This window comes from Diprion similis, chromosome 9 (genome assembly GCF_021155765.1).
Source record: "Diprion similis isolate iyDipSimi1 chromosome 9, iyDipSimi1.1, whole genome shotgun sequence".
NCBI classification, from domain to species: Eukaryota; Metazoa; Arthropoda; class Insecta; order Hymenoptera; family Diprionidae; genus Diprion; species Diprion similis.
Genome location: NC_060113.1, coordinates 10850824 through 10873466, shown reverse-complemented (window position 1 = coordinate 10873466; position 22643 = coordinate 10850824). Strand labels below are relative to the sequence as shown.

Here is a 22643-nt window from a genome sequence, read left to right as displayed (position 1 = left end):
ATCTGCTAGCGTTCGAAGTATGGATTTCTGACGACTGATAAAAATAGTCCTATGAATTCCGGCCGATATCGCAGAGGGTTCAATGAATTTATCATAAAAACGTGATGTAACCCGCCTGAGGTAACAGTGTTACGTCTGAATGTGTGCCTATAACATCTTCAAGTATGCTGAAGACATCGAAATCCGAGACCGATTTGAAGCACAAGATAGTGGAAGCAAGCGATGCGGTAAGGAAGAAATATCAAGCATTGAAAACTGATCGCATAGCCGACAGCGAAGCGATGGAGAGAACTTCCAAACCGATTGTTGAGCCGCTGACTGCTATAGCAAAGGCATCTGAGTTCAAAGCGGATGCTATAAAGCCTGAAGTGTTTGCTGAAAATGATGATGATGAATTGGATAATAGCATGGCTTAGGACTATTACAAACAGACTCCAAACTCAGAATATCGCATACGAAAACCGAGCCAATCGCTTGTCAGGAAAGTGTTTCAACGCAGAGGGGGTCTGGAAAAATTTACACCCAATTCGCGTGAAAGCAGTGATATTGAAGATGACGCGAACGTTACGATTGAGCGAACTATTCCCGTCTTGCGTGAAACGGTTTACACGACGGCCAGTCACCGAATCTCATACGGAATCGCCGTGGTCGGCGTTGATGGAGCAGATGGCTGACCCTGATACTTCAACGCATATGGAACGCGCGTTCGAGGAAAACTTTGGCACTTTGGCCAAGAATTATGTGATGAATTCAATTCGCGATACGGCAAATACAATGGATTCGGTTTACGGAATCAGATTTGTCAATAATGATGGGGCCCCTGGTTTCATGATTGACTTTGAGCTAGATCATTCTAACGTTGAAAACATGCGATTCAAAACAACTCCGGGTATATTGGAACTCATGTTTGAGAAAATCCCCGACGAAGATATTTACACGGACGATGATCTTCGTAAATATCGCAACATCATAGATTCTACAAATGCCCACAAAAGAGGCTATCTAAAAACTGGTCAAGTATGCGGTAATGAATCCTACAAATATCGGAACATTATACGCAAGTTATTTCCAAGTCGGTCGGCACTCGGTGAAGGTCTCAACACGAGTAAACATATCGTGCGAAAGAATTCTCGATTGGAGTATACATATTGGGATGATCCAAACGAGTTGGTGGACAGGTTGTGGTTATTGAGTCGTTCCGAGGCTGCCGGTAACACGGCTCACACGAATGAGATTATCTCAATAGTGGAGGAATTACGCAAAGCTGATATTATTGTTTTAAGAATGAGTGGGGAGAAAATACAGCTGGTCAGAGAGCTACATGCACCGGCTCATCGTAACTTTAAGCGCCGACGAGTGATCGTGAAAGGCTTTAATGGCTTGTGGCAAGCGGATTTGGTCGAAATGCGGCAGTATGCCAAAATAAATCGGAATTTCAATTACATTATAACGGTCATCGACGTGTTATCCAAATTTGCGTGGGCTGTGGCACTGAAAAATAAGAGTGCTCAATCGGTTGTCGATGGATTTAAAGAAGTTCTTCAAAGCGGCCGTTCACATAAGAATCTTCAATCAGACGACGGTAAAGAATTTTTCAATGCTGAATTTAAAAAGTGAATGAAAAAGCACATCAACCATTACTCAACCTACAGCGCTATGAAGGCATCGGTCATAGAACGTTGGAATCGCACACTCAAGGATAAAATGTGGCGATCATTTAGCCTGAACGGATCATACAAGTGGATTGATATTATACAACAGTTGGTGGCGGAATACAATAAGAGCAAACATCGTACCACGGATATAGCACCGATAAAAGTGAATCGTAAAAATGCAAACCAGTTACTCGCAACAGTCTACAGCAACGTTAAACAAGTTAAGCCAGCAAAATATAAAGTAGGAGATTTTGTGAGAGTTAGCAAGTACAAGACGATATTCGCGAAAGGTTACACACCAAATTGGTCGACCGAAATTTTCAAGATTCAAAAAGTACGAAACACAAATCCGCGAACTTATCTTCTGATAGATCAGCAGTCAAACCCAATCCAGGGGGGTTTCTATGAACAAGAACTGGATTCCGTGAAATATCCCGACATATATTCAGTAGAGAAAGTTTTGAAAAGGAAAGGTAATAAGGTGTTTGTGAAGTGGTTGGGTCTGGATGAATCACATAATTCTTGGATAAATAAAGACAATGCAGGATAATCTCTGGTGTCGAATCTGTCAATATTATTGCGAATGAATTCATAAACGTCGCAAGATTTCATTTCATAAATGAGACTATCCGTATCGGTATACATTAACTGACAATTTGATTTCAACTTTGGTAACATAAAAAAATAGTAAAAGTCGTGAACGCGAATTTTGGATGAATCTAGAATGACCATTCCGGCGTACATTGGCTTGTTAAATATCACTTCGAGCCTGTTCAGCTCGCGATCGCGACGAAATTTTCATCGAATATACTCCGACTATGGAAATTTGGTCGCGATATGAGTGTTTTGGCACCGTAACGTCCATGCCATTTTTGCGCTAACTTGACGTCGGAATATTTACGAACATTTTCCATCGTTTCACCAAATACCGCGTTGTTCATCAGTTTGTATAGATTCTATTCGAATTTGTTGGCACTTTTGGCTCTCAACGCCGTGTTCAAATCAATATAACTCTTCAACGATGCTGATTGTTTGAATTGCAATATTCTATGAATTTTACGCTATATCGAACCGTTTTTCACACACTGTTGCAAAATACGATAATGTATAACATAACGTGTCTTGTTCTGCAACGTAGCTAAAAGTTTAGGAGTTTTCCCACCGGGCGGTTCTTGATGATTTGGACAAAAGGGTGAGTCTTGATGTAATACGTGAACATTGGCGGGGTATTCTAAATCTACCTCCAATATGTATCCATCATCAGACTCTTCACCGACGTGCATGAAATCAAAATCATGTACTCGATGCACCCATTCAAAATTTCTACAACGCAGGTACTGAGACATCGCCCGACCATATAAATTATTTACATCCAAGTAGAGCAATGATTTGGTTTCCAACTGTGGATTGTAGTCTGTCATGTATTTATTATTTGCTTTACTGTATCGATTCGAGCATTGACTCAATCCTCCACGCAAACCTCCTACAATGAACAGCAGCATATCAACGTCCGTGAGCAATTCCAGATGAATTTTTGTGTGGAAAAGCATGCAATCCCAAGTAAAACCAGGTAAAGTACAGTATTGTGCTGGATCTAGCTTATATATTCGGAGGCAATTATCGCGGAAATTTTGAAAGACGTCTGCAAGGAGCATGACGTCAATTTTCAGTGACAAATCACTATACTCGCCCAATGTTGTTACATTGGAACTGTGTCAAACGTTCTGTGCATGAGCATAGTCTTCGTCTTCAATATTTTAGTCGTTCAATACGTTATAAAATGATTCTTTCGAGGGTAATGAGCGTTCGTTCATTCGGTCAGCTTCGTTCACGTAATCATCCGGAAATATCCCTTTGCAGGTTAGAAGATTGAAATGCGAATCTGTGGCGTTAGGGAATTGACATTTCGAATTCGTTAAATTATTGTGCCGCAGGTAAGAGCTTAGTTCGGCTGAACTCGAACTCATATGCCGATAAGAATCGATGAATTGAAGTCTTACGGCGAGGCTGTGAAACGTCTGAGTGAATGCTATGTACTTTTCTTAGGTAATTGGTAGAACACTGAGCGAGGATGATTCAATATTAGCCAATTCACCGATTATGAAGTGCGCATCGTAACCACTCAAGTTGTGGAATACAACGTGTACGGTGTGATTGAGTTTGTAATTTAGATAACAATTTGAATGTGCAGGCCCGCGATATAGTCCTGTAACATGACAATGATCCTCCACGCGATCATTTAGATGCACAAATTTTAGCTCGCAAATGTGACATACTTCAGCCTTTTCGAATTCAGTCTGTTGTTGACCAGACAATTGATACATAGGTTTCTTTTGATTGAAGTATTCAGCTACCCTGACTGCGATTCCGTGTAATTGATGGGCTAACCATTTCTGACAATCGACACCTCGATAGGAATTGTAGTATGATAGCGACTCATCGTGACTACATTTAGAATAATAACCTACGCAATATGGTACATGTTTCTGATATACCTTCGCATGCGATGATTCAGAAAACTGTGAGGAATTCTCCAACAAACACTTAAGATCTGCGTCAACTATGTATGGTACTTGCATTTTGTTCGAGTAATTCTTAAACTTTAACTACTTGTTGGACTGATCTAAAAGCGTCAGTTTACAAGGTGTATCTGAACTGCAATCAAGCCTGTGCGCGAGCAATTTTGCTTCGGAGTGGAAGAAATGTAAACATCGATCACAAACATGGATTGCATGCGTACGTGCATTCAATTGACGATCGACTAGTCGCGATAAATTTTTAATCCAACAGAAGTGTGTTCTTTCATGAAGGAATTCATCGTCAAGGTTTTCACCGTGTAGCATAAGCAAGTTGATGTGTTCGATATTTGGATTTTCATGCTGACTGATGAGGAGTGGTAAGACTTGATGCCGCTTGCCCCGTTTCTCCAGAATATATACATTCACGGAAATATTATTAAGTTTTTCAAATTTCGGAATATTGTTTAATTTTGTGGGGAATTTGATGCCAGTGAAATTGAATACTTGATTGTAATGGGGGTAGGAAGTCACTCGATTCGCGTGTGAAGCAGCAGGATGTCGAGCGGATACGCAAGCCCAAGCAAAACAAGCCTTATCGGCATTTTGAACGTGAACCACGGCCTTTTCAACCTTAATATCGCTCGGCAAGTCTATTCACATCGAACCTATCAACGGCTCATACTTGTTAATGTTAACTAATAAATTATCTACACTTATCAAGGCCCAGCCACTATCGCGCTCCTGATATTCTTCATTTGAGCCAGTAGAGGTGATGCAACATACTCTTCGTACCATTTCGCTAGATTCGAAGTTGATCGGAAAGTGGCGTTCTTTGTATGGAAGAATTTTGTTTCGGATTTCACATCCAGGACAAAAGTTGCAGATAGCGTGGTGTTGACTTTCAGATGGTGATGCTGGCAAAGCAATGTGTTGAGTTTCTCGAAAATAACGGTGTATACAGCTGTAAGGAATAGTTTCAGATCGCTGATTCGAAAGTTGGTGATTACCCCGGTGATCAAACGCTTCTCGAACGCAGATTCCAAATCATCCCATTGAATGGCCGGAGCGTCGTGCGAGCCGCCTCGAATCGAATGGTTTAACACAGCACGTTGAGAGGTCAATTTAACAATGGTAGTCTGAATCCTTCGTTTATCGGCAAAACTGGTGGTTCGATCTCTGTTAAAGTCGTTGAGGGTTTTTAGAAGTTTAAGACTAATAGTGCTCCACTGCGAAGCGAGATCTACATTGGAGTCCGTAGTGAGTCGCTGGTATGCAATGTCCAATTTATCAATTACGTTATGAAACTCGTCGAACCAGTTTGTCATTGTGCCTCCAAACAAGTTGCGAAAATTATATGAACAGCACTCGTGATACAATGTACGATTCAACTCGCAGCTACTCTTCGCGCAAAGTATTATCAATTATGCTATAGTTCTCATTAGCAGCTCTAACGTAAATATATTCATCAACTACGGAGAGATCCTGGTGGAAAAAGTATATTGGTTCTCACTCGATGTCTTCGAATCTGTATATTACTGATGACTGTAATGGGATGCGTGGTTCGCAACGAGCTGGCTCGTCAGATTGCGTGAGCAGGGAAATGTGACACTTGTGACAGTATTGAGGAAAATCAATCAAGTTGTTGAACGTTGATTTGAAATATGCGGTTCCTAGAGATCGTGGTCTGATTGATTGGTCACGTATGACTTGTTCGTAGCACTGATGGCACACGTTCAGAAAAATTGGTGGATGAAAGAATCGATTATCACCTTGATATATGTCGCAAGCGTAGAACTGATATGCGACGAACTTGTAGTAATACATTGTGAGGATGCGAGATAGCAGTGCAGCTTTTTATATTGAGGTGAGGAGTGGTGGGGGAAGCCTTTCGGGCGGTGACAAAGCGTTGTATAATTGCATGGTAATAATGTATTGACATGGGTAACCTTTCCAATGGCGAGGGTGAAGCGAATGCGGTGGGGAACGGTATAAGAACGTCGTTGCGGAAAAAAATGCTAGATGGATTATCATGGTGGAACAAAATACGAGCGATTATGAGTCCGAGGATGAGCGATGCAGCAAACATGTACTTGTAAGATCGGTAGAAATTGGTGCGCTTACGAAACGAATGAAGAGAGTTTGCCTAGTGACTGCTGGGTACGAGACTGATGAACAGCTGTTGTGTCCAGGATGTGCGGATGCTTATGATATACCGGTAGAGGATGTATTAACATTCATACGTCATACAACTTATAGCAGCGCTGAAGATGCATCAAGTTGGCCAAATCAACCGCAGAATTGTGGATTGTGTAAGGATAGTTCGGATTTGATAATACCAAGCAGTATATGTATATATTGCGCATCGAAATAAAAAAATATTATAACACTATATTGTTTTTATTAATTTTTCACCCGGACTACAAGTTATTGAGCGGTAAAAAACCGCTGGAACATGATAATTTTTCACACGGGCTACAAGTTATTCAGCGGTAAAAAACAATCCCGCTAGAATATGACTACAGTATGGGGGGGGGGGGGGGGGGGGGGGGGACAAATTATTAATTTTGATCGGGTGTGGAAGTTCAATTCATTTTAAGTCTGGAGATATAATCCATCAATCGACGGTTCTCGTCCATAAGTTGTTGTATGATGGCAGTGTCGTCTTCAGGTTTTGATACATTGCGCTCCGGTTCGGTGGTGGTTGTTCGGATGGGAGTGAACGTCGTTGGGGGTGATGTCTGGTTCTCTGTTGAATTGTTACAATCTAGATTAAAATGATTCGTAAGTTTTTGAATGAGCGTATAATAAACTTGAGTTTCGAGTCGATTTTGATCGTAACGAGAGTTTGAAAGTAAGAGGCGATGGTGAAAGGTTTTTCGAATGACTCTGAAAAAATAATATTGGTATGGTATCAAATTTTTGATAGACCTTCTGCACTGAATAGCGGATAATTAGGACTCACCGGCGGGTTCGGCGGTTGTGTTAATTATTGGAGTGGTGTCGTTTGGCACTGAGCTGATTGTTGAAGCAGTAGTTGATGATATTACAGTTTCGGCTACAACGGAAATAGCTCACATTACGCAAAAACATGGTGAAAGACTTGCGTAGGCTGAAGATTGAGAATACTCACATCGTGAGGTGGTCGCAATGGTCGTTGTGGTTGGGCGGTGTAGAAGTTTGTGGGCAGTACCAAAATGTGCTGTGGAGGGTCATAAAAAAATTGCTTTAAGGTGTGCACAAAAAGGGTATAGTAATGAGGTAATAGCTACCTTCAGCAAAAGTCCAATTGAATTTCATCGTAGTTTCGTAAGGGTCGGTCCCTTCACTGACGTCTATGTGAACGACTTTACCATCACCGTGAGTAGCAGTAGTATGTTGGTTCTGGATCACCGCGTGTGCGTGTGTCCGTGTGAGGTGTGCGTGCGTCCGTGTGACCGGCCTAAGCTGACTTAACGTGGATATGTTGGTTCTGGATCACCGCGTGTGTGTCCGTGTGAGGTGTGTGCGTGTGTGTGTGTGTGTGACCGTGGTTCTCAACCTGCGGTTCTCAACCCCCGCGGATCTCAACCCCCCTGAGTGTTATCATCAGTGGTTGAATACCATCGCGTGTGATTACCATCAGAGAGTGCAATGGTAAGTAGAACTCCGTTCAGCTGCATCTGGCCAGCTGTTCAATTAATACACCGAGGCGGATTTTAACTTCCACATAAACCTGTCCTCCAAAATTACCTTGTTTTCACGAAAAACTTACAATGTCGCCCGAGTAACCCCTTCGCATAAACCTGTCGGTTTTTCGTGATTTAGCGCATCCCAAAATAACAGCGCATACAATGTCACCTGGCCAGCAGCCCAATTTCAATGCATCTACTCCCACCCGCCAACAAAGTTGCAGTTATTTCTAACAATGTAACGTGCACCTCGCGAATCTGCTATTTCTACATTCGCCTACCCTTATTAGCACACAGTCATCAGAGATGCACTTCCCCGCACCCGCCAAATTCATACTATAAAGCGCATAGTCTTGCTGCAGATGCTTACAGTCTAATTATTGCACCGCATCACGATCATGTACTCCGTAGTCACAATCTTCGGCTTCATCACCCTAGCGGCTGCTCGACCGCTCGGTGAACAAGTATCGTCGAACTTCAGTCACCTCGACGTCTCCTATCACTCCCCGGACGCCAGGATGCATGGTGATGGAAAAGTTGTACACATTGACGTTAGTGAAAGCATCGATCCTCACAAAACCACGATGAAATTCAATCGTACTTTTGCCGGAGGTAACTATCACCTCATTACTATACCCTTTTTGTGCACACCTTAAAGCAATTTTTTTATTACCCTCCACAGCACATTTTGCTACTGCCCACAAACTTCTACACCGCCCAACAACAACAACAATTTCGACCACCTCACGATGTGAGTATTCTCAATCTTCAACCCACGCAAGTCTTTTACCATGTTTTATGCGTAATGTAAGCTATCACCGTTGTAGCCCGAACTGTGACATCATCGACTACTGCGTCAACAATCATCGCAGTGCCAAACGGCACCACCCCAATAATCACCACAACCACCGAACCCGCCGGTGAGTCCTAATTATCAACTTTTGAGTGCAGAAGGTCTAGCAAAAATTTGATATTATACCAATCTTATTTTTTCAGAGTCAATCGAAAAACCTTTCACCATCGCCTCTTACTTTCGTACTCTCGTTACGATCAAAATCAACTCGAAACTCAAGTTTATTATACGCTCATTCCAAAAACTGACGAATCATTTTAATCTAGATTGTGACAATTCAACAGAGGACCAGACATCACCCCCAACGACGTTCACTCCCATCCAAACAACCACCATCGAACCAGAGCGCAATGTATCAAAACCTGAAAACGCCACTGTCGTCATACAACAACTTATGGAGCAGAACCGTAGATTAATGGATTATATCTCCAGACTTAAAATGAATCAAACATCCACACCCGATCAAAATTAATAATTTGTTCACCTCCCCTATACTGTAGTCATATTCTAGCGGGATTGATTTTTACCGCTCATTAACTTTTAGTTCGTGTTCCAGCCGTTTTTTACCGCTCAATAACTTGTAGTCCCTGTAAAAAATTAATAAAAACAATGTAGTGTTATGATATGTCTTTATTTCGTTGTGCAATATATACATATACTGCTTGGTATTATTAAATCCAAACTATCCTTACACAATCCACAATTCTGCGGTTGATTTGGCCAACTTGATGCATCTTCAGCGCTGCTATAAGTCGTATGACGTATAAATGCCAATCCATCCTCTACCGGTATATCATAAGCATCCGCACAACCTGGACACAACAGCTGTTCATCAGTCTCGTACCCAGCAGTCACCAGACAAAGTCTCTTCATTCGTTTGGTAAGCGCACCAATTTCTACCGATCTTACAAGCACATGTTTGCTGCATCGCTCATCCTCGGACTCATAATCGCTCGTATTTTGTTCCACCATGATAATCCATCTAGCATTTTTTTTCGCAACGACGTTCTGATACCGTTCCCCACCGCATTCGCTCAACCCTGGCCATTCAAAAGGCTACCCATGTCAATACATTATTACCATGCAATTATACAACGCTTCTCCCTCCACTCCCCTCATACAATATAAAATGTTGCACTGCTATCTCGCATCCCTACAATGTATTACTACAAGTTCGTCGCATATCAGTTCTACGCTTGCGACATATATCAAGGTGATAATCGATTCTTTCATCCACCAATTTTTCTTAACGTGTGCCATCAGTGCTACGAACAAGTCATACGTGACCAATCAATCAGACCGCAATCTCCAGGAACCGCATATTTCAAATCAACGTTCAACAACTTGATTGATTTTCCTCAATACTGTCACAAGTGTCACATTTCCCTGCTCACGCAACCTGACGAGCCGGCTCACTGTGAACCACACATCCCATTACAGCCATCAGTGATATACAGATTCGAAGACATTGAGTGGGAACCGATATACTTTTTTCACCAGGATCTCTCCATAGTCGATGAATATATTTACGTTAGAGCTGCTAATGAGAACTATAGCATAATTGCTAATACTGTGCGCGAAGAGTAGCTGCGAGTTGAATCGCACATTGTATGACGAGTGCTGTTCATAAAATTTTCGAAAATTTTTTGGAGGCACAATGCCAAACCGGTTCGACGAGTTTCATAACGTAATTGATAAATTAGACATTGCATACCAGCGACTCACTACGGACTCCAATGAAGATCTCACTTCGCAGTGGAACACTATTAGTCTCACACTTCTAAAAACCCTCAACGACTTTTACAGAGATCGAATCACCAGTTTTCGCGATAAACGAAAGATTCAGACTCTTATTGTTAAATTGACCTCTCAACGTGCTGTGATAAACCCTTCAATTCGAGGTGGTTCACACGACGCTCCGGCAATTCAATGGGATGATTTGGAATCTGCGTTCGAGAAGCGTTTGATCACCGGGGTAATCACCAACTTTCGAATCAGCGACCTAAAACTATTCCTAACAGCTGCATACACCGTTATTTTCGACAAACTCAACACATTGCTTCGCCAACATCACCATCTGAAAGTCAACACCACGCTATCTGCAACTTTTGTTCTGGATGTGAAATCCGAAACAAAATTCTTTAATACGAAGAATGCTACTCTCCAAACAACCTTCAATCCGGCGGAATGGTACGACGAGTATGTTGCATCACCTCTACTTGCTCAAATCGAAGAATTTCAGGAGCGCGATAGTGGCTGGGCCTTGATTAGTATAGATAATTTATTAGTTAACATTAACAAGTATGAGCCGCTGGTAGGTTCAATGTGGATGGACTTGCCGAGCGATATTAAGGTGAAAAAAGCGGTTGTTAATGTTCAAAATGCCGATAACGCCTGTTTTGCTTGGGCTTGCGTATCCGCTTGACATCCTGCTGCAACAAACGCAAATCGAGTAACTTCCTACTCCCATTACAATCAAGTATTCAATTTCACTGGTATCAAATTCCCGACAAAATTGAATGACATAACAAAATTTGAAAAACTCAATAATATTTCCGTGAATGTATATATTCTGGAGAAACGGGGCAAGCGGCATCAAGTCTCATCACTACTCATCAGTCGGCATGAAAATCCAAGTATCGAACACATCAACTTGCTCATGCTACACGATGAAAACCTTGATGATGAATTCTCCCATGAAAGAACACACTTCTGTTGGATTAAAAATTTATCGCGACTAGTCAATCATCAATTGAATGCACGTACGAATGCAATCCATGTTTGTAATCGATGTTTACATTATTTCTACTCCGAATCAAAATTGCTTGTGCACAGGCTTGATTGCAGTCCAGATACACCTTGTAAACTCACGCTTCCAGATCAGTCCAACAAGTGGTTAAAGTTTAAGAATTACTCGAACAAAATGCAAGTACCATACATAGTTTACGCAGATTTTGAGTGTTTGTTGGAGAATTCCTCACAGTCTTCTGAATCATCGCATACGAAGATATATCAGAAACATGTACCATATAGCGTAGGTTATTATTTTAAATGTAGTCACGATGAGTCGCTGTCATACTACAATTCATATCGAGGTGTCGATTGTCAGAAATGTTTAGCCCATCAATTACACGGAATCGCAGTTAGGGTAGCTGAATACTTCAATCAAAAGAAACCTATGTATTAATTGTCCGGTCAACAACAGACTGAATTCGAAAACGCTGAAGTATGTCACATTTGCGAGCTAAAATTTGTGCATCCAAATGATCGCGTGGAGGATCATTGTCATGTTACAGGACTATATCGCGGGCCTGCACATTCAAATTGTAATCTGGATTACAAACTCAATCGCACCGTACCCGTTGTATTTCACAACTTGAGTGGTTACGATTCACACTTCATCATCGGTGAATTGGCTAATATTAAATCATCCTCGCTCAGTGTTCTTCCAATTACCAAAGAAAAGTACATAGCATTCACTCAGACGTTTCACAGCCTCGCCGTAAGACTTCAATTCATCGATTCTTATCGACAGATGAGTTCGAGTTTAGCCGAACTCAGTTCTTACCTGCGACACAATGATTTAACGAATTTGGAATGTCAATGCCCCAACGCCACAGATTCGCAATTCAATCTTCTAACCTGCAAAGGGATATTTCTGTATGATTACGTGACCGAAGTTGACCGACTGAACGAACGCTCATTACCCTCGAAAGAATCATTTTATAACGTATTGAACGACCAAAATATTGAAGACGAAGACTATGCTCATGCACAGAACGTTTGGTGTAGTTTTAATATCACAACATTGGGCGAGTATAGTGATTTGTATCTGAAAATTGACGTCATGCTCCTTGCAGACGTCTTTCAAAATTTCCGCGATAATTGCCTCCGAATATATAAGCTAGATCCAGCACAATACTGTACTTTACCTGGTTTTACTTGGGATTGCATGCTTTTCCACACAAAAATTCATCTGGAATTGCTCACGGACGTTGATATGCTGCTGTTCATTGAAGTAGGCTTGCGTGGAGGATTGAGTCAATGCTCGAATCGATACAGTAAAGCAAATAATAAATACATGACAGACTACAATCCACAGTTGGAAACCAAATCATTGCTCTACTTGGATGTAAATAATTTATATGGTCGGGCGATGTCTCAGTACCTGCCTTGTAGAAATTTTGAATGGGTGCATCGAGTACATGATTTTGATTTCATGCACGTCGGTGAAGAGTCTGATGATGGATACATATTGGAGGTAGATTTAGAATACCCCGCCAATGTTCACGTATTACATCAAGACTTACCCTTTTGTCCAAATCATCAAGAACCGCCCGGTGGGAAAACTCCTAAACTTTTAGCTACGTTGCAGAACAAGACACGTTATGTTATACATTATCGTATTTTGCAACAGTGTGTGAAAAACGGTTCGATATAGCGTAAAATTCATAGAATATTGCAATTCAAACAATCAGCATCGTTGAAGAGTTATATTGATTTGAACACGACGTTAAGAGCCAAAAGTGCCAACAAATTCGAACAGAATCTATACGAACTGATGAACAACGCGGTATTTGGTAAAACAATGGAAAATGTTCGTAAATATTCAGACGTCAAGTTAGCGCAAAAATGGCATGGACGTTGCGGTGCCAAAGCACTGATATCGCAACCAAATTTCCACAGTCGAAGTATATTCGATGATAATTTCGTTGCGATACAGCTGAACAGGCTCGAAGTGATATTTAACAAACCAATTTACGCCGGAATGACCATTCTAGATTTATCCAAAATTTGCGTATACGACTTTCATTATTCATTTATGTTATCGACGTTGAAATCAAATTGTAAGTTAATGTTTACCGATACGGACAGTCTTATTTATGAAATAAAATCTAGCGACGTTTATGAATTCGCAACAATATTGACAGATTCGCCACCAGCGATTATCCTGCGGATAATATTTATAAAATCCCTCAGGTTAACAAAAAAGTTGTAGGACTAATGAAGAATGAGAGAAATGGCGAAATAATGACTGAATTTGTCGGATTGCGATCCAAAATGTATGCGACGCGAATGGATGACAATAAGATCGTGAAGAGAGCAAAAGGTGTGGAAAATAATGTATTGAACCATCAAATAACTTTCGAAAATTATCTCGACTGCCTTAACCAACACGAGAGTATTTCAAAAACGCAGCGGACCATTCGTTCGATTCTGCATAAAGTGTATTCAATTCGACAATTGAAACTTGCTTCAAGCCATCACGATGATAAGCGGTATTTACTACTCGATAGTACAGACACGTTACTCTGGGGGATGGTAGAAATTACACCATCTGTATAGAAATAATATTCATTTAACAAAAAATATAGACATGATGTGAATAAAACGACTCAATGCATTGTCTTTATTTATCCAAGAATTGTGTGATTTATCTAGACCCAACCACTTCACAAACACCTTATCACCTTTCTTCTTCAAAACTCTCTCCACTAAATATATGTCTGGATATTTCACGGAATGCATTTCTTGTTCATAGAAACCCCCCTGGATTGGGTTCGACTGCTGATCTATCAGAATATAAGTTCGCGGATTTGTGTTTTGTACTTTTTGAATCTTGAAAATTTCGGTCAACCAATATGGCGTGTAACCTTTCGCGAATATCGTCTTGTACTTGCCCACTCTCACGGAATCTCCTACTTTATATTTTGCTGGCTTAACTTGTTTAAAGTTGCTGTAGACTGTTGCGAGTAACTGGTTTGCATTTTTACGATTCACTTTTATCGGTGCCATACCCGTGGTACTATGTTTGCGCTTATTGTATTCCGCCACCAACTGTTGTATATTATCAATCCATTTGTATGATCCATTCAGGCTGAATGATCGCCACATTTTATCCTTGAGTGTGCGATTCCAACGTTCTATGACCGATGCCTTCATAGCGTTGTAGGTTGAGTAATGGTTGATGTTGTGCTTTTTCATTGACTTTTTAAATTCGACATTGAAAAATTCTTTACCATCGTCCGATTGAAGATTCTTAGGTGAACGACCGCTTTGAATAACTTCTTTAAATCCGTCGACAACCGATTGAGCACTCTTATTTTTCAGTGCCACAGCCCACGCGAATTGGGATAACACGTCGATGACCGTTAGAGTGTAATTAAAATTTCGATTTATTCTGGCATACTGCCGCATTTCGACCAAATCCGCTTGCCACAAGTCATCAAAGCCTTTCACGATCACTCTTCGGCGCTTAAAGTTACGACGAGCCGGTGCATGTAGCTCTCTGACCAGCTGTATTTTCTCCCTACTCATTTTTCAAACAATAATATTAGCTTCGCGTAATTTCTCCACTATTGAGATAATCTCATTCGTGTGAGCCGTGTTACCAGCAGCCTCGGAACGACTCAATAACCACAACCTGTCCACCAACTCGTTTGGATCATCCCAATATGTATACACTAATCGAGAATTCTTTCGCACGATATGTTTACTGCTGTTGAGACCTTCACCGAGTGCCGAGCGACTTGGAAATAACTTGCGTATGATGTTCCGATATTTGTAGGATTTATTACCGCATACTTGACCAGTTTTAAGATAGCCTCTTTTGTGGGCATTTGTAGAATCTATGATGTCGCGATATTCACGAAGATCATCATCTGTGTGAATATCTTCGTCGGGGATTTTCTTAAACATGAGTTCCAATATACCTGGAGTTGCTTTGAATCGCATGTTTTTAACATAAAAATGATCCAGCTCAAATTCAATCGGTGAGTCACCAATCATGAAACCAGGGGCTCCATCATTGTTCACAAATCTTATTCCGTAAACCGAATCCATTGTATTTGCCGTATCGCGAATTGAATTCATTATATAATTCTTGGCCAAAGTACCAAAGTTTTCCTCGAACGCGCGTTCCATATGCGTTAAAGTATCAGGGTCAGCCATTTGCTCCATCAACGCCGACCGCGGCGATTCCATATGAGATTCGATGACTGGCGTCGTGTGAACCGTTTCACGCAAGATGGGAATAGTTCGCTCAATCGTAACGTTCGCGTCATCTTCAATATCACTGCTTTCACGCGTATTGGGTGCAGATTTCTCCAGACCCCCTCTGCGTTGAAACAATTTCCTGATAAGCGATTGACTCGGTTTTCGTATGCGATATTCTGAGTTTGGAGTCTGTTTGTAATAGTCCCAAGCCATACTATTATCCAATTCATCATCATTTTCAGCAAACACTTCAGGCTTTATAGCATCCGCTTTGAACTCAGATGCCTTTGCTATAGCAGTCAGCGGCTCAACAATCGGTTTAAAAGTTCTCTCCATAGCTTTGCTGTCGGCTATGCGATCAGTTTTCAATGCTTGATATTTCTTCCTCACCGCATCGCTTGCTTCCACTATCTTGCGCTTCAAATCAGTCTCAGATTTCGTTGTCTTCAGCATACTTAAAGATGTTATGGGCACACATTCAGACGTAACACTGTAACCTCAGGCGGGTTACATCACGTTTTTATGATAAATTCATTGAACCCTCTGCGATATCGACCGGAATTCATGGGACTATCTTCATCAATCGTAAGAAATCCATACTTCGAACGCCAACAGATGGAACATAATTTTTCAAATTCAGCATACTTCATATCTGTATTCACATGATCATTGAATACATGTCGCAAGTTCTTAGCGTCTTGTTTGAAGAGAATTATGAAGTTTGCATTGTCACGAATCAGATGTTTGGGGATTCTTGTGTATGTTTGACAGAGATAAAAACAATCAACTGATTTATGTCGACCCATGCAGAAATATTCCCTAACCACATCCTGCTTATCACAGGCAATATCATCGAAAATAAAAATCGTGTTCGGCTTGGATTGCTCCACCGGAATTACGTCGCAATTGTTGGAATAGGTAAGATGGGACACACCAGGCACACGATTCAAGACCTTGCGTAAATATTCATATTTTGGCTGCGTCAAAGACTTGGAATATATGTATACATTCCGGAAACGTAATCCGTTGGGATTAATGAGAAGGCTGATAACTACGTTGGTTTTTCCACAATTGGACGGTCCGCAAATAATACTTCTTACGGATGTTGGTAATAGTTTACCGTGACGATTAATTTTTGACACATGTTGCACATCGTTTTCCAAATTTTTGATTGGTCAAGTGACGGACTGTTTTATAAATTTTATGTTGTTGCATGAGTCTCAGTGGGCGAATACATACTGATCAGTTGTTTTCCGGACGCTTGATAGCACACATGCCCAGAGGAAGAGGAATGTTAAATACCGCAATCAATAATTTGCCCATTGAGCTACATCTACCGGGTTATCAGTTCTGCGGTCCTGGAACACGTTTGCAGCAGCGTCTTGCCAGCGGTCGAACGGGGGTGAATTTGTTGGACAAAGCCTGTCGAGAACATGATATTGCCTATGCGAAAAGCAAAGATCTAAAATTTAGACACGAGGCTGATAGAAGGTTGGCTCGGGCAGCGTTGCAACGCAGTCGTGACAAGGGAGCAAAGTGGACAGAGCGTGCAGCAGGTTGGGCAGTTAACAAAACCATGCGTGCTAAAGTCAAACTTGGTATGGGTATTAGAAAACCGTTGGTACGTGCTGCTATGACATCTGCACGTCAGGCGGTGAAAATGTTCAAACCGACGGACAAAGGGAGCGCGATACGCATAGCGCTTAGAGCAGCGAAATAGGCAATTGGAGGGGATAAGAAGAATGTTAAATTGCCAAGAGTGTTGAAGGTTGCAAAGCATGGTGGTTTTCTACCACTATTAATACCCATATTCGCGGGGCTATCGGCCGCGGGATCGTTGGTAGGTGGGGCGGCCGGCATCGCTAAAGCAGTAAATGATGCGTCGAGCGCGGCTAAAAAATTGGAAGAAAACCAACGTCACAATAAGACAATGGAGGCTATCGCATTGAGCGGACGTGGTAGGGGACTTCATTTAGCCCCTTACAAGAAAGGATGGGGGCTATTCTTGAAATCAACCAACAAGCTAAAAAAAAACTCCGAAATGTGAAACTTCCGCGAGGGGTTACTACAGACCGTGAACTGTGGAAATTTGCCAAAAAGATGAAAATATCACATTTCCGGGGTATTTTCATGCGGAACAATTTACCGAAACGAATCAGAGTTCGCGAGAGCGGAATTATGAATTTAGATAGTAATGCGGGAGTGGGGACACATTGGGTGGCTTATAAAAAAATTGGACAGAACGTGTATTATTACGACAGTTTTGGTAATTTATCACCGCCGAACGAAGTTGTGCGATACTTCGGTGGGAGGAATGTTATCTGGTACAATCATGACAGGCATCAGTCTGACAACGCATCCAATTGCGGAGAGTTGTGTTTGAAATTTCTCGCAGCGAAGGAATAATGTCTATAACCTTCACGTTAATGGGTGATACATCGACTCTGAGTGCGAATTACTTTCCACCAATAATTCTAAATCACCGCGAATCTTATTCAATGGGGCTGGTCACGTTTCAATCATACAATTCAATACCCAACATTGATGAAACATGCAACAGCTTGGGTTATAATTACAATAATCGAATTACTATACCGACGGGGTCGTATACCATTGAGGATGTAAACAAATATGTGCAAAAACATATGGAATACGTGATTGATGTTTCACCGAATGTTAGCGCTGGTAAAAAGGCGGTCGAAGCACTAAACATAATAATTCGAGCCAACAATAATACACCTAAATCGGAAGTTTGGTGTAAATGGGACATTGATTTCTTGAATGACAACTCGATAGCGCCATTGTGAGGGTTTGATGATGGTGAGATACGTAAAGCAGGGGAATGGCACGAGTCGACAAACCCGATAAAAATATCTAGAGTTAATTCCATCAAAGTGGAGTGTATCGTAACATATGGCGCATTCAGCAATAGTTCGCAGGCTCACACGATACACGAATTTTCGCCATACGTTCCACCAGGTTATAAAATTTCGGAATCGCCCCGAAGCATCATCTACATGCCGGTGAGTGTTCGCGTGATCGACAACATAACGCTGAGTATAGTTGACCAGAGCGGAGCACCGGTCAATTTCAGAGGGGAAGAAATCACTATACGACTTCACTTGAAAGGAGATTGAAAATGCTAACATACAACAATGCATATAATCAAGCATCCAGCACTGTTTCGGTCAGTACTGAATCACCGAGGGATACAAAAGGGTCACTAAATTCCGAACGGTTGCTTACTTCAAAAAGCAAGAATATTTTGATTTCGCTGGGGTTTAAACTCCGAAAATGATGTCCAACATCCTGAGAATCGATGCATCGCCGGTCTACGACAACAGCATCAACCAGGCGATCGGGCATGCACATAATCCGTATGCAAATTCCTCCTACAACAATAACGACGAGATACGCATTTCGATACAACAGCAGGATTTGTGTGTGCTGCCGAGTGAGAGTTTCATCTACATTCAGGGAAAAGCTTTCAAAATTGTTGCGGGTGTGAGAAATTATCAAATTGATTTTGAGCTGGAAAAAAACATTCCGTGTTTTTTTTTCGATGAAATACGCTCCGAATTGAATGCTGTGGAAATTGATCATTGTAAGAATGTAGGAATAACATCAACGTTTAAAAATTATATTTCGCTGGATCAGAGTAAGAAAAACGCCATGGAAATATTTGGATGGAAGGATGGTGGATATAAAAGCAACCATCACACGGGTGATTTTAGCCTGTGTATTCCATTGAATACCGTGCTGGGTTTCGCAGAAGATTATGAGAAAATTGTTGCCAACGCTCGACACGAACTCATTCTTATACGAAGCAGAACCGATAAAAATTGCTACAAAACTGGTGCGGCTGTGGAAGACATGCGTTTGGAAATAACAAAATTACAATGGAGAATACCGCATGTGATGCCATCGGATGTTGAAAAGCTGTCGCTATTGAGAATATTGGAGAAAAATCAACCGATACAGATGTGCTTCAGATCTTGGTCGTTGCAGGAAAATCCAAATTTACCGAAATCTAAAATGCAAGTTTGGCCCATTAAAATAGCAACGCAACTGGAAAAACCAAGATATGTGATATTTGCATTGCAAAGAAATCGGAAGGAAAACGTGAAGAATCATGCGAGTTATTTCGACCATTGCGATTTACGCAACGTTAAGCTATTTCTAAACAGTGATTTATATTCATATGAAAATCTGAACGTAAGCTGTAAAAATGAACAATTTCCTCTACTGTACGATATATATGCCAAGTTCCAGAATTCGTATTATGGAACTGTGAATAGACCCATTCTGGATATGCAAACTTACATCAAGGATGCATTAATAATAGTGATAGATTGTTCGCGACAAAATGAATCTATTAAAAGTGCTACAGTTGACCTACGAATAGAATTTGAGAGCGAAACGGATATAGAGGATGACACAGCTACTTATTGTCTCATACTGCACGATCGAATCGTCGAGTACACACCTCTAACGAACGTTGTTCGAAAATTGCTGTAATGGATTGTATGTTCGTGGATGTGCAGGGATTTATCGGCGTTGGGAATAAATTCGTGGTGAAAGAAGTCGCATTTTATGAGAACGTAGCCAAGACTATGGGTCATTACATATTTCGAGATCCATATGCCTGAAACCTGTTGCCGAATGAACTGGGCCATCAAGTGAAGTATCTTTCGCATAATCATCATGGATTCCAGTGGACTGATGGTTTTACAACTTCCGGCAACTTGAGGAGGATTATGCGCGATCACCTGGGCAGAACGCCGTTGGTGCTTGTCAAGGGATTGGAAAAAATTTGTTGGTTGGAGGAATATGCGGAAAATTTGAATGCGGTGGATATGATGGAACTGGGCTGTCCAGCGATTGAAATATTGAGGAAATCCTACGACAAGAAGATCGTTGATTGCAGCTTTCATGCAGGGATTTGTGCGTTTCAAAACGTGCAACTCATGAGATTGTGGTACAATGAATTTCAGGACAAGAGTAATTTCGATGAATGAAATAAATGCACACTGAAAAATAAAAACTTGATCATATTTTTAATAAAGTTGTTTATTCAATCAATACATTTTTTTATCAATAAGGTTTAAATTTGTTTTTTTGAGTGGTTCGGCGTTTGCGTTCAGGTTTTCTGCCGGGGAGTTTGCGGATTCGGGAGATGACTTTCGCAGTCAGGTCACCCAAAAGCTGATATTCGGGAGAGCTTCGGTTGATTGTGAACTGCATGTTGGACAGAGCGGTTCGCCACCAGTCAGTCTTGTCAGTTCGTAGAATATCCTTGGTATTGTAGATTTTAATTTGGATTTTTTAACCTCTCCGTTGCCGACGTCGTTGTTGAGAGAACAGGAATGTGTGTCGGTGAGTAGTTTGATGGATTCGGGAATACCAGTCTTCGGCTCGTTCTCCGGTAATACATCCCATTCGGGTAGCAGTTGACTCAAACCAAAGTCTCCGAAAAATGAGTTGTTCGACGCGGCTGGTGGCTCATCGAGTAAGTTTGTCTGTGAGAAAATATAATTCATTGGTTAGAATGCGATCAACGTCGACGGCGCGGTGTATATTTACCAATTCTTGCAGTTCAGCCATTGCGTGTAGATTGTTCAGCTTGCGTGGAGAACGTTCAGCTTGCGGAGTGATTGTGACTACAGGCGGTGTATGATGAAGTTTTTATATACAGGGAAAATTGGTAGTGGGAGTATGAAACAATGATGGGCTGTGAGCAATAACTCACGTGAGGACGTTCTGCATACAATGCAATTCTGTTGCATATGGAAGCAGAGCATATAAATGACTGATTATAAACCTACATTTTTGCGAAAATTAATGGTAGGGTAATCAACTATTAGGAGGCGGAAGTTGCTAACCTTTGAGCTTGAGGTCGGAAATGATAATGCAGCCATTATATAATCAGGGAATGTGTAGAGGCGTGTTCCAACGTTGAATTAAAAGTAAAAATTAATACTCTCAGCAACGTGTTTCAATTGGACCATCAGTTCTTCGCACTTGGTACAACCCTCTGTTGGCCGGGTTGTTCCAAATAAACTATCTCCACAAACTCGACACGTGAACGAGTCAGGTTTCACGAACGAGATGTGGAATAGCACATTATTGTCGAAGTCTTCTATGTTGGCGCTGCAAAAGTGATGTTTTGTAAGCGATTTTGGTGGTAGATGATTTTAAGGCGTTGTGTATAGTCACTGGACGACGAAACATTGCAGGCAGATGTAGCCTGGTACATTTTTTTCACGGACGGCACTAACTGTACCGCAACGAACTCGCGCCCACTGCTGGGCAAAGTGTTCTCGCAGAGGCTCGCTGGTTAGTCGTCTAAGGTCGGTCCAGTCGAGTTGGGCCGCAACTATAGCAACGTTGTTGTTCACGTGGAAGTCTGACATGATGAAGGAGATTTTATGACTGTGGATTTTTGCTGGTGAACCGCCTTTTTACAACGATAATGCTAGGGTGGGGTGGAAACATCTTAGGGATAGTGTTATTTTGGGAAGCGCTAAATCGCGAAAAACCGACAGGCTTATGCGAAGGGGTTACTCGGGCGACATTGTAAGTTTTTCGTGTCAACAAGGTAATTTTGGACGACAGGTTTATGCGGAAGTTGAAATCCGCCTCGGTGTATTAATTGGACAGCTGGCCAGATGCAGCTGAACGGAGTTCTACTTACCATTGCACTCTCTGATGGTAATCACACGCGATGGTATTCAACCACTGATGATAACACTCAGGGAGGTTGAGATCCGCGGGGGTTGAGAACCGCGGGTTGAGAACCACGGTCACACACACACACTCACACGCTCACACACACACACACGCTTCACAAGGACACACATGCGTTGGTCCAGAACCGGCATATCTACGTTAAGTCAGCTTAGGCCGGTCACACGGACGCACGCACACCTCACACGGACACACGCACACGCGG

At 41.6% G+C, this 22643-nt stretch overlaps 3 protein-coding genes across 3 annotated transcripts; all 3 read left to right on the top strand.

Moving 5' to 3' along the window:
* The first annotated feature begins 8240 nt into the window (after positions 1-8240).
* On the top strand, positions 8241-9195 carry LOC124410187. The gene is made up of 3 exons (XM_046888357.1): positions 8241-8454; positions 8525-8593; positions 8962-9195. The coding sequence occupies exons 1-3, from the start codon at positions 8241-8243 to the stop codon at positions 9165-9167; spliced, it is 489 nt and encodes a 162-aa protein (XP_046744313.1). The 3' UTR covers positions 9168-9195.
* A 1157-nt stretch (positions 9196-10352) lies between these two features.
* On the top strand, positions 10353-14041 carry LOC124410186. Its single transcript, XM_046888355.1, has 6 exons — positions 10353-11108; positions 11274-11457; positions 11575-11729; positions 11901-13080; positions 13174-13426; positions 13627-14041. The coding sequence occupies exons 1-6, from the start codon at positions 10353-10355 to the stop codon at positions 14039-14041; spliced, it is 2943 nt and encodes a 980-aa protein (XP_046744311.1).
* A 4947-nt stretch (positions 14042-18988) lies between these two features.
* Positions 18989-20209, top strand: LOC124410185. The gene is made up of 2 exons (XM_046888354.1): positions 18989-19195; positions 19349-20209. Exons 1-2 carry the CDS (start codon positions 18989-18991, stop codon positions 20207-20209), a joined length of 1068 nt encoding a protein of 355 aa, XP_046744310.1.
* The last annotated feature ends 2434 nt before the right edge of the window (positions 20210-22643 follow it).